The sequence below is a fragment of the Emydura macquarii genome, unplaced genomic scaffold, assembly GCF_026122565.2.
Source record: "Emydura macquarii macquarii isolate MOO-44397 ecotype Brisbane River unplaced genomic scaffold, CSIRO-AGI_Emac_v2 contig_1253, whole genome shotgun sequence".
NCBI lineage: Eukaryota > Metazoa > Chordata > Testudines > Chelidae > Emydura > Emydura macquarii.
The window spans coordinates 33,621,740-33,639,017 of record NW_027131390.1 but is presented as its reverse complement, the minus strand read 5'-3'; the positions used below and the strand labels follow the sequence as shown (position 1 = coordinate 33,639,017).

General features: G+C 46.9%; 1 protein-coding gene across 1 annotated transcript; it reads left to right on the top strand.

Annotated features, from left to right (window-relative positions):
* Positions 1-3,030: 3,030 nt before the first annotated feature.
* On the top strand, positions 3,031-11,763 carry TSPAN6 (tetraspanin 6). Its single transcript, XM_067548396.1, has 8 exons — positions 3,031-3,245; positions 4,399-4,587; positions 4,930-5,004; positions 6,415-6,513; positions 7,217-7,369; positions 7,884-7,967; positions 10,003-10,075; positions 10,876-11,763. Exons 1-7 carry the CDS (start codon positions 3,159-3,161, stop codon positions 10,069-10,071), a joined length of 756 nt encoding a protein of 251 aa, XP_067404497.1. The 5' UTR covers positions 3,031-3,158; the 3' UTR covers positions 10,072-10,075; positions 10,876-11,763.
* The last annotated feature ends 5,515 nt before the right edge of the window (positions 11,764-17,278 follow it).

Here is a 17,278-nt window from a genome sequence, read left to right as displayed (position 1 = left end):
AGTTTCTATACCATTATTTCATGGCCATGGCGGGCAGTAAGATGTTCTTCTCCTCTGCAAACCTTAACTGATTGCCACCTGGAGGAGTTCCAGCTGCTGACCAACTCAGAGCGCCTCCTGCTGGCTCTGGGGGTGACAGTTTCTAGCTGTGAGTACTTTGCAATCTTCACAGAGTAGGTTAATTGGTTTTGGAGGGTGACCCAATCAAAGTGGAAGTGCTACATACTTTGCATTTCAAACAATGTACCAGTCAGCTGTTCTTGTGGTGCTGCAAGTGGTATGCAATCAGACCCTGTGCCCATCCCATGTGGTGAAAGGAGACAGGAAATGCATGGGCATGTTATTGAAAGTACTCATTAATGTCCCTCTCAGAGAAAGCAAGCTGCCAGCAATATTCAGAACAACATTCATACAGTTTAGTTGTGCACTAGAAAAAACCTGTGAATACTAATGTCCTAAACAGTTATCATCCCATCTCTAACCTTCTCTTCCTGGGAAATTTCTCTGGGAAGGCTGCACCAGGCCAACTGAAATAACATTTGAAATCCCAGGATCCTTGGAGTCCATCCAATTCAGTTTAGGACTGGGCCACAGACCAGAAATGGTGCTCAGATTCCACCACAATGAGTGTGGTATAAACAAACACCTAGACAGAAAAGGGAGAATTGCTGTGGTTGATCTCAGGACAATGGTCAAAAGCCAGATCTTTTATGACATGGCTTGATTTTTTCAATGCTCTTTGATCATGGGGGTATTGCTAACATGGCTGCATGATCTGACAGTGCGGAAAGAATCCCTGCAGGGTGGTTCCACTCAGTGCTTTTCAAAGAATCCCAGAGGGGAAGTGATGGGTGACCGCTTCTCCTCTCTGAAGGCTCTCAAGTGTGGAGACCCACAGGTTACAAACCTGTCACTTCTCCTTTCCAACATCTACATGAAGCTAGTGGTTGGGACTGTGAGTTGGTGTCAGTGGGGGGCATGGATCAGCGTTCACGTCGCACTCCCCATCAGTACCTAGCCCAAGCCAGGGAAGCTAATGATCCAACCAGAGGACCAAATTTGGTGATGAATCCTGGTCATGTGCCCCTAGAGGCAGGAGGCACATTGTGCATATGCTAAGAAGAAGTTGGTGCCAGTGTCATCATATGCTGACAATTCTCACTTCTAGTCTCCTTTTCAGAATGTAGACTTGACCATTGACAGACTCATCCAATGCCTGATTGAAACTGGGATGTGCAGAAAAGCCAGCTGGCTGCAGCTTAAACCAGACAAGACACAGCTGATGCTGATCAGTAAGGGCAAGTATTTAGAGGACCCAGGAAAGCCTATAGCCACACCAATACCTGGAATGGTCTGCAGTGTGAGGGTGTTGCTAAAGCCGTCATGGCTCTGAGCCTCTCCATGAGTGCACTGGTCACCAGAACAAGAGTCTCATTTATAGCCAGCAAAGAGACTGTGCCCCTTTCTCTCAAATGCAGATCTCACCTCAGTCACCCATGCCATTGTGTGCTTTCTCAGCTGAACTATAGCAACAGACTTACACGTGAAAGCCACCTGGAAATGTCAACCAGTCCAAAGGCAGCTGCCCACCATCTGAATGCAATAGGCTGGTGTGTGTGCATTTTACCTGTGCTCTGTGTGTCACACTGGCTGCCATGTGATTAGCACAGATTAACACGGCTACCCCTCTGAAGCTCTATACAGAGAGCTTTAAATGAACTAGGTCAGGTTAATAATGACCTCTTCATCTCCAACTCACCATGAGACACTGGAATTCCCTGTCCTACCGGTGATGCTTATGGAAGCTGGAGAATGGGCATTCTCAGTCGCAGGCATTAATATTGTGACCCAGGAACCTCTTGGTGCCAACTGGCAGAGGGCAGCGGGGGTGCATAGAGTTTTACATCCCCTGGGTCGAATATCTGCATAATAATTCACTAGAGAGTAGCATGTGAAGTGTCTGCCAAATGATCATTGTAATCACTGTGAAATGGATTAAGGAAGAGTTGTGTGTCTGTATGGAAAATCATATTCTGATGGCAGGTAACCAGGGGGGCACAAGTCTTGGACACGTTCCTTTTAGGCAGGAGATAACAGACACTTATTGCTCAGTCTGATCACGTGCATACTGGGCATTGTATGTCTCACAGTGGATGCCTGTTTGCATTCGGAGTCAAATGCTGAGAGATTGTGAAATCTTCAAGAGAGGAAATTTACTGGAAGAAATAAACAGCAGGAGAGGATCCTGTTTACAAGTAAAACAACGGCTGGTTGGGATATATCTGGGTGTACAGAGGACCTAGATTCAAGCTAACAGTGTGTTTGTCTTATGGCTGGAGGGTCACGGCAAAGTTTGGCTATAAGGATATGATTACACTGCATTGAAAAACCCGCGGCTGGCCAGTGCCAGGGGACTCAGGCTCACAGGGCTCAGGCAAAGGGGCTGTTTAATGGCAGTGTAGACGTCTGGATTTGTGCTGCAACCCAGGCTCTAGGACCCTGCAAGATTCCCAGGGCTCGTGCGGGGCTACAGCATGGGGCAGAATGTCTCTACCCCATAATTAAGCAGCCCCTTAGCTTGAGCCCCCAAACCCAAGTTGAACCCACTGGGCGCAGGTCTGCATTTAGCCCGCATTCACTCAGAGTTGAGGGGCCGTCAGCCTCCTCTCCCTGCCTCTGCGGTGCGTGTGATAGCAGGCCTGGGGCCAGTTCGCTGCGGGGGTGCAAAGCAGCGACCGGGGCCCCCGGGGACTAACCCCGGCAGGCACGCGGCGGGGCTCGTGCAGCAGAGCGGCCGGGAGGGCGGCGCGCGCGGGTTTGACGGGCGGGAGCGGGACTCGGTGCCTCCAGCACTGCGGAGCAATAGCGTGGGAGAGAAGGAGGGGGGGGGGGGGGCTCGGCTCGGCGGCGCCGGGTGAGGGAGTGTGAGGGCGGGGCTGGTCTCGGGGCGGGGCGAGGCGAGGGCTCAGCCCTCGGCAGTTCTCGGCCGTTTCCGGCGTCGCTCGGGCCGTGCCGGTGGTTTCCGGATTGGCTCGGGCGGGCGGGGACTCGGGGACCGGGGGGCCGGCGCTGCTCGCTGGCGGAGGGAGGGTCCAGCGTGGGACCGTCCGGCGAGTCCTGCTGTTGGCGGAGAGCGGAGGGAGCGTGGCCCGGCCGCCATGGCGTCCCCGTCCCGCAGGCTGCAGACCAAGCCGGTGATCACCTGCCTGAAGAGCGTCCTGCTCACCTACAGCTTCGTGTTCTGGGTGAGGGGCCGGGGGACGGTGGGGGGCGGGGAGGCCCAGAGAGAAGTGGGGGCGCTGGTGCGTGATGGGGGCCCCCAGGGAGGCGGGACGGGGGCCTGGAGAGGAGTGTGGGGGGGTCCCTGGCGTGTAGTGCAGGGTGCCGGGGGGGCCCAGAGAGTAGTGGGGGGGGGCCTCTGGTAGATAATGGGAGCCCGGGGTAGTGGGGCCCAGGCGCGGGGCCCTGGGGGATAGCAGGGGTTGGGAGGCTGGGAGGCCCCTCCTGGGGTGGGTGCAGGGGCACGCCCTCGGATGGGCTTTCTGTTGCCTGTCCAGTCTATAGGGAACCCCTGGCCAGGTGCCCCTGATGGGTGCCAAGGTCCGTGCCCTCCCCGGGCAGTCTGTGCCGGTCGCTGGGCCATGTCATGTCCCTGCACGTAGCACGTCCACACGCGTGTGACAGGAGGGGCACCTGTGTGGCTGGTGCTGTGCCTGTCCTTGGTGCCTGGCCATGCCTGGTATTGGCATGCCAGCCCTGGGGGAACAGCTGTGCCATGTCCAGTGCGCCCTGTAACCTTGTCCCTTTCCTTTCACTGCATCCCCAGGCTCCTCCAGCAGGTGAGTGTGTCCCTTCCATTAGCACTGTGCCCATCTGCCCTGCCATTGACTTCTTTGTGTGTATGTGTGCGTGCGCGCGCATGTGCATGAGGGGCCAGGGATATAGCACCTGTGGGCATGTTTGTAACAGAGCAAATTGTTTCCAGGTGGGGAAAGTTAATTCCCAAAGGCAGATTCATCTGCGCTTCTGTTTATACAGTGCCTGAGGGACTGAAGTTCAGAGATAAAATGCTCTGGTTATGCAAGTGATTCCTGGACTCCCAGCTCTGCCCTTCTGATAAATGATTTCACATAAACAATTTGAATGCCCATTTTTAAGGCCTTCTGCCAGGCGATCTTTCGTGGAATCCCTCTGCCCATGCTGCCCTTCCACCCCCAGTTTATCTGTCCTTAGCCTCCCATTTCTCTACTGTGGGATCCCTGTCTTACACACTTCTAGTATCTTGTGTTGTGTCTCTTAGGCTCCCAGTGTGTGGGTATAAGTGACTATGGCTAAGTAAAGTGATGTGAAGTGGCAAGTGGAGCCAGGATGATTGACTCTCAATTCTGATTTTTCCAGATCTCTGGCATTATCCTCCTGGCAGTTGGTATCTGGGGCAAGGTGGGCCTAGAGGTGTATTTCTCCCTGTTAAATGAGAAGGCCACCAATGTCCCCTACGTACTCATTGGCACAGGCACTGTTGTCATCCTCCTGGGCACTTTTGGCTGTTTCGCCACCTGCCGTGGAAGCACATGGATGTTAAAACTGGTAAGTTGTTGTTGGCTACCAGAAGGCTCAAAAATCCAGTACCTGCTGCTACACCCCAGGACTTCACCGGCTGTCTGCGTCTGCTCCCCCTTTGTGCTGTGCTGTGTGTTTCTGCCTGGAGAAACCCTCTCTCTATCCCCTTTGTACAGTGCTAAATATTGAACCAATTGTTCTTCGACTTTCTCACATAGCAGCAAATGCCAGCACCTCAGCTCTGCCAAAGAGGTTGAGTCCAGGATGTGTCCTATGTAGATTCTCTCCCTGCAACTGCCTTTTCTGTGTACCTATGTTAGCCCTGGAATGTATTTTTCTTGCACTGACTCTCTTCTTTTCTGTCCACAGTATGCCATGTTCTTGTCCCTCATCTTCTTGATTGTGCTGGTGGCTGCTGTTGTAGGATTTGTCTTCAGACATGAGGTGAGTCCAGGTGTGACCTCTCTCTCTGGTGCTTTAACCTCTTCCTGAAATAGCTTGAGGCCAGGGCTTGGATGGAGCCCCTGCACAGGAGAGAGTTAACACTTATATTTTGTTTCCTCTTGCTTTTGGGTAATCCCCGGTTATTGCATACTGTGAGCCAAATTCTGCTTCTTTTTATTCATGTATAAATCTGGGGTAATCCCTTTGACTTCAGTGGACTACTCTGGATTTACAATATTGTTTCTGAGAACAGAATTTGGCTCAGTTTCTGATTCCAAATGTTCAATATGTACAAAGAAGCTGAATAAGAAAAAATTTTCAATTGTATAAAGATGTGAAAACTGCTATTAAAAAAAAAAATTTACATCAGAAAAGTTTAACTAGTTAAACAGGCAAGGCAAATGAGAAATTTAGGGTCATCATGGGAGACCCTGATGTAGGGTCTTTAAATTGGGAATGGGACTAAATCTTAATTGTTTTCTTTTGGTTACAACCTTTAAATACCTAGCTTTATTCCCTTTGCCACTATGTTTATATTTTTTACAAATCTCATACCATAACCAAATCAGCTGGCCTCTTGCTAACTTTTTTATACACATGTCATGTTTGGGATGGACCTTTTTTGATTAACAAGAATTTAATCATCAGCAGTGCAAATACAATTTATCAAAATATCACCTAAGATAAAATTAAAGCTAGACTTGAGCTCACTATTTATGAAATACAATTGTAACACTATCTACCAAGTTAACTAGTATTTAACATCAACAGGGATTTAGAGAAAATGTATGTGGATCACCTAGAAATAAACACAATGGGTGCAAATATTAATCACTTAGTTGGTTTCCTTAAAGTTCCTTAAATATTGTAGAAATAACCTGACTTTAATGAGGTGGGAGAGATGTTCAAAGGCATAAATGGCTCTTAGGCACCTAACTCCCTTTTGTGCCTTTGTACATCTCCCCCAAGGACTGTAACATGCAAACCAAGAACATTCCCTAGTTCACATACATGCATGTTTTTATAAAAAAAACAGTTTAATTTGTGAGTTTGAGCCTTCATCTGAAATGTGCCAGTCAGAATGTTCCTGCAAGTGTCTTTGGCCATAAATAAGGCCAACACAAACCAGGATTTTATTGTGATGTCACAGTGATTAGGTCTGCCCCTGAATGCCGGAATTAAGTTGCCATGTTTGGTGCAGTTGGGGCAATGCTCCTCTCTTCACCCCCAGTTCATCTTTATAGCCATTCTCACATCTAGATAGTAACTAATGTGGCTTTAAGACATTCCTGGTTCTTTGTTTCTGATAGATTTGTGTTTTTAAGGTGAAAAAGTTCCTGTGGTAAGGAACTCTTTGGGACCTACAGCCTTCGGAGGCTTAGGTTATGAAAATCTTTCTCTTCTCTGCAGATTAAGAACAACTTTGAGGAAAACTACAGTCTTGCTGTGAGGAACTACAATGCAACAGTGGATGCTCACAGTGAAGCGGTGGATACCATCCAGAGAAATGTGAGTGCTCATATTTGGTTCCTTCCAAAGTAACTGGTGTGGAAGCCTGTATCCTCCAGATGCATGGCCCAGGATACCCTGATGCGTGTGTCGTGCCAGCAGCTGAGGCTGGGGCCCCTGTGTATGGGCAAAGTGCGGCACAAGGAAGGCCCTGGTTTACCAGGAGGCATTAAACATTAGATGCCATCTCTGTTACTGCCACAGCTGTTCTTCAGAAGGAGGGTGTGCTGCAGCCTCTCCGACCTTGCTACACCCGTGATTGGCTCAGAATACTGGGGAGCAGTATTGTCTTAATGGTCCCAGTTCTGAAGCATATGAGGGACAGCCATTATAATGGACAGCACAGAGGGCGGCTGTGTGCACACAGGCGGCCTTGCAGGGTATATGCTACGCAGATCTTATTTGAGTGCCTAGAGTGTGCTTGTCTCTGTACAAAACTGGCAGATGCTGTCCTTGGCCTGCATATATACGTATTCCTGAGACTGTCACAAAGTATTTGCTGTTGAAGAAAAATAGCTGCTATGCATTGTTCAAAGCAGCTAATAGGTAAAGGGCAGGATGTGGGAGAAGGTGTCTACACAGGGCTGTTGAGTGGCAATGGGGAAGCATTTGGGGTGTCTGCAGTGATTGGTGTAGCATTGGGAGTGTGGTGCTTTGAGGTTCATGCACTACTCCTTACTGTTCTAAAATTTGATTTCCCTAGTTGCATTGCTGTGGAGTCCAGAGCTATTTAAACTGGGTGAACACTACCTATTTTGCACTGAAGGGAATCCCTGAGAGCTGCTGCAAGTTCCAAAACTGCACAACGGCTGAACTGAAGGACCTGAATAAAGCCAAGGCAAAGGTGTATGATAATGTAAGTGAATCTCAGAGACGTGTCCTTCTCTGTGTCTTGGAAGCAGTTATGGGGATGGTAGAGCTGTGATTATTTGATCTTCTTTCCCTGGTAGAGAATCAAGTTCTGTAGGTGGGAGCGAATTTCGTTCCGGAAAGAACATTATTGGGCTACAGGAAACTTGTATCCAGTAATGGGGGTGAAGGCCGTGTTGCGTGCTGTGACCTTCAGTGAATCACTTTGCCTTTCTGTGCCTGTACATCCCCGTCTATAAAACAAGGCTAACGTTCACCTTGGCAAAGTGCCCTGGGTGAAAGTACAGAGATTTAAATGACTTGCCCAGAGTCAAACAGCAAGTCAGGTGGCTGAATTCAGAACAGGTCCCAGGAAGTCCTGACTCATCCCCTTATGTGGATTCCTTCCTGAGCTTGTTCACCACTCTAGCTGCTGGGCAGTGTCTGTGGGTTGGAAGGATGTGTCCGGTGGCCAGGAATTGTCCATGCTATGCTCACATGCACACTCTTTTTTTCCACAGGGTTGTTTCAGTCTGGTAACAACGGTTATGGAGTCCAAAATGGGCATTGTAGCTGGCATCTCCTTTGGCATTGCATGCTTCCAGGTAAAATCTCCCTTGCTGTTCTTATATGATCCTTGTGGAGTTCTGAGTCTAGTCTTTGTGTTATTCATTATATTTAATTTCTTTTAATATTTTCTTATGTATGCAAAAGGAACAGCATATTTCAGAGAGGAGGAAATGGTCGACTGTTCTGCAGATTCCCCTGCATTTTACCTAATTGCCACATAGTCACTCATCTCCAAAACTGGGGATGAAAATTCCAGTTTCCTCCAGGAAACCTGTGTATGACTTGAGAATAGTTCACTTCAGAAACAATCAACTTCTAAGAGATCCTAAAGCAACCAAACCCTCTCCTGTTCTGACACAGTGTTAGCTGTCTGAATTACTGCTCCCGGCGCACAAACTGTCACCTCTGCTTCCAATGCCCCATTACCCTTTCAGGATGATAGTTAAACTAAATGAAAGTGCTTGTAGGTGACCTAAACCATCCTGAAATGCCTCTCACAAACTCAGTCCTATTTAATAAAATGACACTGTCTTCGGTTAGCCACGCTGAAGAACAGTGGGCATAATACTGCAGACTCCCTCTTCTCCCCCTGCTATTGCTTTCTCGCCGTCTGATTCTTCATCCCAAGGTTTTATCCTTGTGGTGAACGAACCATCGTGCCGCAAGCAGCAATGGAACTAATGTCTTCTGGTCTGACCAACCTTGTCTCAGCAGGAAGTCTTCCTGAAATTCACATAGTCTCAGATCTCTGTATCAATTCCAAATGGCAAACTCCTTAATTTCTACCAAGCTTTTGAGTACAGAGTATGAAGAAACAGCAATTTGAGTTTGATGCAAAGGAGTATGCAGACCCAGAAACCAGGGAAGAGACTGACAGAATGAGATTGTGTATTGATTGCTTGGTTTATTTTATCTTTAATTTACTGTTCATTGAAGGAAATTGCCAGAAAGCGCTCTGTAAAGTATGCAGACACCGTCCAGTCTGAGTCAAGGTTTAACATGTAATAGAAGGGCACAGTGAGAAGAATCTCGGCCAGCCTGTTTTATTCTGATAGTAGTTTGCCACTGTGCCCTGTAACAGACAGACAAAGTAAGGATTGGGAGGGGTTGGAGAACAGACCTTTATCTTGTAGCTTGTACACTTGCAAACTGTCTTCATTGCATTTTGATGTCAGAGTTCTAGTGCAGGAGCCGGTCTGTGTCTTTCAGCTGCTATCCATTTTCTTCCTCCTTCCTGAGATGTGCATATCACACGCTGCTCATCCCAAATCTATACTCCATATAAGGCAGCTGGACTCTGACTGTTGAATAAGTGAGTGAGCCCATGTGCTTTCATCAGTTCTGAGAGTGTAACCGCATTGCAGCGGTTGCAGTTATTGAGGAATGTGTCGTTGTTTGAGACTTAGTCATATAAACGTTTCATGATTTATTCTCAAGTGACCTGTGTTGTGTCACACAAATGAAAGGCTCAGTTCTGCAACTTTGCCTCCTGTGAGTAAAGTTACAAGCATGAGTGTTTTCAGGATCAAGTCCTAAATGTTTTCAGTACAGAAAACAGCTGCCTGGAGCCCACATGACCGTAATAATTGATGTGTGTCCTTTAGTTCAGATGTCAGTATTTTCATATCAGAAACACACCAACCTTGATGTCATCATTGTCCTTGCAGTGGGAGAGGCAGCTGATATTTTTTCTGGTTGTGTAATGGGCTGTGACGCTCCTGATAGCCATATAATCTCTGTGAAATTACCTTGAAACAGTAGATGGTTCATAAAGCAGATTCTAACAAGAAGTAACATTGATTCTCTCTCCCAGGGAGCTCCCTTCCCATATTGATAGCTACCAGGATCCTCTGACTCTGAGCTTTAGCCACCCTAAAGCAAAGCAGCCCATATTTTGGTTTTGCAAAACCTCATCATCCAGATTTCGCTTTTACAAAACCAAAGCAAAGAACAGAGTGTTTCTGATCTCAGTTGCATTGTATCCAAATCATTGCAGTTCGGAGGTGAGTGGAACTTAGACAATGTCCAGTTTTGGCCCCTCTATACTTAATTTATTTTTTCACATTTCAGTTGGTTGGGATCTTTCTCGCCTGCTGCCTTTCCCGGTACATCACAAACAATCAATACGAGATGGTGTAACAAGGTATGTCCGTCCTGCAGTGCTAGCTGTGTGTATTCATGTACCTGTTCACTGAATTGTGTGCCTGTCTGCAGCTCTGGGGAAGAGGGAGATCTTTTGTAGGCTTGTGCTTTCATAGGGCTGTGTGCATACAAAGGTCTGGGCAGGGTAGCATGCGCTCCCATGTGCAGGTCCATCCACTCAGGGGTGTGCAGGGGTCTGCTCAAATCTGTGTTTCTTCTATAGGCATCTAGCAGAGAGAAGAAACCACATTTTGTAGTAAGCAGTTCTTTGACTCTTAAACTTTAAAGTGAAATAGAAACTTTCATGGATCTACCTGTGTACATGGACAGAGCAAACAGGTGCTGTGGCGTCTCCTACACGTGTGTTGATGTACCTTGATTAGTTACCTGGACCTCCTTCCCATCACCCTACCTGTGCCAGTGCGATGTATTCCTCACCTGCACCACTCCCTGCTCCTACCAAACTAGTTTTGCTTCTTCGCAGCTCCTTTAGTGTGCCACTGTTCTAGCTTGCGGTGCCCTCTGTTATTCTAGCGCTGACTGTCGTCCTCTTGCCCATCACCTTTTCTCTGCTTCTGCACCTCAGTCTAACCCGCAGCTCCCCAGCTGATCCCATATTGGGCCTTTCAGAGGTAATGGTGTTGAATGATGGTGCATTTTGCAGTGAGGACCAGTATCTGCTGTGGAGTAGCATGAGACCCACAAACTTACTTGCACTGTGTGACTTAAGCTCTGTGGGAATCCAGATCTCTAGACCTGGGAGACCTGATCGTTAACCCTTCTTTGTTTTCTGAATTTTAGGAAATTTCCTCTGATTTCCCTCCTCTGAAGAGCACTTCATGACCTCCAGTTTTCACCTGGTCCCAGCCTGCTGAAATTGTTTGAACTGACTGATCCTCTTCAGAATCAGCTCACAGAATTGAGTGTAACAGCTGTTCTGTTGCAGTTGGGGAGTTGTCAAAACACTATTCTTTTGTAACACTGAATGGGGTAATTAGTGTAGCTGAGATTGTTAAAATAACTACATTCCTCCAGGCCCCCATCACTCCACCTCCTCTCTTGGGCACAGAGAGTTTGATTGCACAACGAAGTAGCATGGTATGACACTACTCTCATGTCATTCTTATACTTTCTGCTAGTTATTTAGGAAGGTGGTCTCTGATAACTGGAATTCACCGTTAGTCTTGGAGGTGCGTAGTATGCTTTGGGAACATAGCACTCATTGCTTTCTCTCTTCTGCTGTTGGCCATTTAAATCTTACTGTGCAATTCAGACTCTGTCACTGATCCATTGAAACACCTACTGTTGCAACGGACAAAGGATGGGAGTGGCTTTGATCCTATCATGCTATTCAGATACACTGCCTTGTCTCTGTAGCTCTGTGTTCAACAGTGTCTGTTTCCAGGCTCTCTCTCCCCCATTCAAGGGCTTTATATCACATTTTTTTATAATTGTTTTTTTTTTTAAAGGGCCTCGTTCCTCTCTCCTGATCAGGCTGTAGTGATTTTTGTAAGTTGTAGTTTGAGGTTCAGAGGGGTAGCTGTCTGTGCTGTTAGCTTTTTAGGTATGCCTCCATTGAGTTGGGTGTGACTTCATCATCAGTATTATGTGCTGCTTCAAGTTGTTTTTGTATTAAATAGAAATCCTCTTGTCTTGAAACACAAATATTAAATATTTTACTCTAAAATATTAAGTTGGTTGGATTTTGTCTCCAGGAAATTCCACCGTGATTTCAGTGCAGGAATCTACCGGAGGCATAGATTTCTTTGCCACTCCTAATGCATCCATCCCAGTCTGGCCCATGACATTGGTAGCCTAGCGGCACATATTCTCTCTAATGCATCACTGTGTTGGCACAGTTTCAACTAGCGAAGTTATTTGTATTCTCTTCCTAAAAACTTGTGTAACATTGTTGATGGAGAATGGCCAACTCCTGGCATGGAATGCTGCAGGCAAAGTTCTGCTGAGTAAACAGGAAAAAGTTTGGCCCGCATGTAAGCAGTTACACCTCCTGCTATCTTGGTTGCTTAGGCTATTGTTGAATTTGGCCCATTCTGTAAAATGCTTCGGGATCCTTCAGAGGAAAGGGTGCTATGTAACTGTAAGAAGGGGGATTTGCTCTTCCTGGCTTTCTTTAGACAATTCCATCGACAGGACCCAACCTTTCTGCAGTAAGAGAGCATAGTATAGTGAGCCCCTCCCTAGTCCTGAAGGCAATGATTACAGCAAGTTCCTCCTTCACCTGATCTTGGTGCACTGTTGGGTTTGTCAGACTAATCCTGTGTGTTGGATTTTGAATTCATGCTTCAGGAAGTCTGGGAGAAAGGGATGAGGTACAGTCTGGCAGGTGGTGGTATAGTAATCACTGTAATTAACAAAAACAATGAGAGTCCTGGAGCACCTTAAAGACTAACACATTTCTGCAGTCATAAGCTTTTGTGGGCTGCAACCCACTTCGTCAGATGCATGAAATGGAAATCACAGATAGGAGGTATATATTTCCATTTCATGCATCTGACGAAGTGGGCTGCAGCCCACAAAAGCTTATGCCTGCAGAAATGTGTTAGTCTTTAAGGTGCTACAGGACTCTCGTTTTTTGCTGTGTGCAGACACGGCTACCCTTCTGGAACTGTAATTAACATCGGCATGAAAGGAGGAGGGATTAGGAAGGGCCAGCTGAGCTACTGGACAATAACAAAGGGTCTCCACCCTGATGGAGAGAATGCTTTTCACACCATTAACCTGCCCTTCCTGTCACCAAAGCCAGTGCTGCTGAGAGGTCCCTAAAAGCCTGAATGGAGGAGCAGAACCAGATCAGTGTTCCCTCAGAAACTAATTGCCCTATTCTGTATGCTCCCCCTGAAGCTTTGGTATGGGCCACTGTCAGAGACAGGATACTGGGCAAGATGGACCATGGTCTGACCAATGTTCTTGTGTAATCTGTTAGCGGTGGCTGCATTAAACTGGCTTCACTTCTGACTGCAAAACTTAATATCCTGTTTAGCTTCAGAGCATAAATCAAACTTTTATATATCAATTCCAAGCTGGCTTTGATAAAAAGCTTCCAGGGTTTTCAAGGCAAGGCAAAGTGCATTAGCACTTTTGACCATTAACCTAACAATATAGACATTGGCCAATAACAGTTAACCGGACAGAGCCTGGATAAAAATAAATGATAATGCAGGACCACATTCAACTGAAGCTGTGTTCATTGGAAGGCCTGTGCAAAGACAAATGAGCCTGGACAGACTCCTTTTCAGCTGGCTTGTGCTGCGCCTTATAGGCCAATAAGTGCAGCCCTAATTTAATTTGGTTCTAAATCATCAGGGTTTATCTAGATGAACAGTTACACCCCAGCTTCCCGTGTGATAAATCTGCAGCGCATTAGTCTGTTGCACACTAACTCGCCGTGGACCCTGCCATTGTGCATAAAACATTTCCTAGTGTGCTTTGATCTACTTCCGTTTCAAAGCAGAGTGGATCAGAATGTACCAGGAAAACGTTAGTGTGCGGTAGCAGGGTCCACAGGGGCTAGTTAGCACAGGGCAGATTCACACTCCAGCTTGCTGCATGCTAACTGTTCTTCTAGACAAGCCCTCAAGTGGTGATCATGCAAGATATTTTCATTTGGTCCCTTTCTGGGCTGTATTTAAAGCCCCACATGCTGCCACACATTCGTTGGACCCTATTTGGTGCTAATCACCTTATGCTATCCTTTGCCTTAAAATCTTTGCTGATTGACATTCACTGCGATCTGATGGCTGGTTTGTGGCTTACCTCAAATGAGCATGTGGTTAGATTTACTTAGGCCAAGTGGCCACACGATTAAACCACTGCCGTTGGCACTAATTGTCACTCTAGCTGGCAGTCTTAGCAGAGACACTTAGAATTGCGTGAGTGTGGAATGTAACCTGCTCATAGGTTGAGAGGCCATTTCCTAAGGCCGGTGTTATGGCATATCTTTACGTCCTACCTGAGCCAGTGGTGCTTAATTCTGATGCTTTCCCCAAACACATTTAAAAAAAAGAAAAAGAAAAAAAAAGGCCTTTTTGAAGTTACTCCCCTGAGACCTTTGATGAGACCTTCCAAACTTCTTTCCTTTGGTGACAGGATAGACGTGATTTGCCCCTCTTTCCCGGCTCCGCTGCTATGTTCCCATTGGGAGAGCATACTCTGGAGCAGGCTCTTTGGCCCCATCAGAACTGATCCTGCCATGTTGGACTCTGCTTCTCCTGCTGTCAGGATGCTGCTGGTGACTTGTCCTCTTAAATCAGCTGATGTGCAGAGGCTGTCAGCAGTCTCAGAAATCCCAGCAATGAGTTTACAGTGCCTAGAAATGTGCACTGACAGGTAAGTTGTGGCAGCTGTGACTAGATGGACTGCTGTGCATTCCTGCCTGTTCTAAAACCTTCTGTAGTGGGGTCTAAAGCAGGCAGCAGCAGGAGTTGAGTAGGAATCAAGGGCCGCTAGTGAGAAGCTGCTGTAACAGCTGTTGAAGGTGAAAGTATATGCTAACACTTCTTAGGTGAGTTTAAAAAATGAACCAGCCCCTCATCTCTCTCCAAGGTGGATTTTACATGTTGTTCTATTGTCCTGACTGTAGCTGCAATAAATAAGTTCCCCTGACATTGCCACCTTCTCTCATTCCATGCTCCTTTGCCTTTTGGCAGCGGCTCTGATTACAACTCCAGAGTAAGTGCAAATCACAGGGCTAGTCTTCTGCGCTCCTACCCCAGCAGGCTTCTAACTAGCAAGCTTTCCTTTGCTGTCCTGTTATGGGGTGTATTTGACTGGGATGTAGGATCTGGATAAGCTGCAGTGTTTTTTCCATATAATATTTATACCACCAGGGCCCGAGCATACTTTTTTGGGGCCCAGTACAAACTTGTAACATGGGCCCCTTCCCCCACACATACCACAATCCCTCATCCCATACCTACAATCTCATGAGCCATGAAAAATGTTTTCCTCATGGTAATGGGGGTTGCAGCCTGGACTGGGCCCCCCAGGGCCTATGGGCCCCTGCAAAGTGTACCTTCTCCCCGCGCCCCTCCTTCCCCCTCCCCTCCCGTGGGGGCCCTGTGTACCACATGAAAGAGGTGAGTGCAGGAATTGTTTCTGAAATGGCTGCAGCTCCATCCCTTGGCCAGCAGAGAGCAGCACAGAGCACATTGATTTCGGAGCCTGCATGCATAGGAGGAAACTCAGACACGTTCCTTTCTGAATTCTCTCCAGAGAGGGAAATCCCATTCAGCCCCCCCCCCATTTTGTGGGTTTGCTAATGAGGCATACTGTGCTCAGATACTGGGCCGACAAGTGTGCTTTCAATACCTAGACTGATCATTAAAATGTGTAATACAAACATAGCACATGAGAGCAGGATGGCTGACTTCAGTGGGACCATTATTATTTATTTGTATTGTTAGAGCACCTAGGAACTCCAGTTGTGGAGTAGGACCCCATCATGCTAGGTGCTGTACAAACACGCAAGAAAAGGCCGTCCCTGTCTCAAGGATCTTAACAATCTAAGCAGAGGACGATGTCACTCAGGTACTCAAAATGTGTTGAAGAAAGGCAATTTGTGCAACAGCAGAAATACTTTATTTTTGAACAGGTGTCGCTAGCACACTAGATTTATGTGATGGGGGAAAAACGCAGGTACTTCACGCACCTGAATAATAAGGAATACATTGTATTCCGTTCCTCTGAGGATCTCCAGGCACTTTGCAAAGGTGGTGATGATCCCATTTTACAGTTGAGGGAAAAGAGCTAGAGAAGGAGTAAGTCACTTCGCCAGGGTCACATAGTGAGCATGTAGCAGAGTTTCACGCTGGAAGCTAGGTCTTAGCAATGAGAGTTGGCTCAGAAGTGCAGCCTTTGGGAGGTTTAAATGAGGCGTGTTCTCTTTGCTCTCCCTACTCCCCATCAGTTTTTTATTATCCTGTCGATATCCCTCAATACATCTGTAAGCCTCATGAATTTTCACCTCAGGTCTTTTCCCTTCCCCCTTACAGCTTTTTGTAGGTGGCTAAAAATGAGTTGTGTATAATCTACAACTGAGCTCTGGCTTGGCTTGGCAGATCTGTTCAGGAATCCGTCAGACTCGGAGTTGCTCTTTCATAAATAAATGATTAGTGGGAAGATCCACACTCTTCCTCTGGCTGCTTTGTGCTGAATGGGATGGGACAGTGGAGATTCCTCATTGCCATAATAGCCCCTTGGGGAGCCCATTACAAGTAGACATAAATTATAGCACCCTTTATGCTGCTCTAATTTGTGCTGGGGGCCTGATTGGCTTCGGCTACCTCCAGGATTGTGGGGGGCTAGAAGATGGCTCAGAGTCACCTTTGTCTCCGGCACCTGCGCTATGTCAGTAACCCACTAAGTTTTAATAGGATTCATGCCTTACTTAAAATCATGTTGGGAAGTGAGTGAGGGATTGCACTGGATTATTAATGTAAGTGCTCCAGCGAGGCCGATTATTGTTGCTTGTCCCTCTTTGATGTGTGGCACCGGTGATGTTGTTAACTAGCTGCTCTCTGGGTTTAACTCTGATGTTACTTTCCTTGGGATTTTGAGCAGTGAGCTGTATGCGCTGGGTTTCCTTTGATGGAAGCATTTGTCTGACGGCACCACACAGCCTCATAAATAGAATTGAAAGAAAGGAATAAAGAAATTCTGCTTCAGGGTATAGAAGGATCCACATGGTCCCTGACATTAACAATGTAACTGGAACAAAGACCACCCAGCTACCCCTCATTAAGATTTGAGCTTCAGATGGTAGGAGCTGAAGTGGCAATTCTGTATCCATCGAGACCCTGGGCCTGACACAACACTCTGGGATTCATTTTCTTTCGGGAGTTGCATAAACCAGTGCAAAATAGCTCTGAGCAGCCCAGACAGAGAACAACTTATTCTTTGAAATTTAGAATTTAGATTCTTGCAAGTGGGTTGTGATTCTACAATGAGGATGATACAATGAAAGGTCTTTTTATTGATTTATTTCATGCAAGGCGGTGGTGAAAAACCCAAGAGAGATGTGCAGTCTGTCATGGGAGTGCAAGAAGGAATCACTCTGATGACCGAGCTCCATAACTTTGTTCACCTTGACATCTGTTATCTGAAAAAATGCCTCCAAGTGAGGTCTAGGGATGGGTGAACTGGCTAGAAGTAATATAAACTGATTTAACCTTCTTCCAAACTT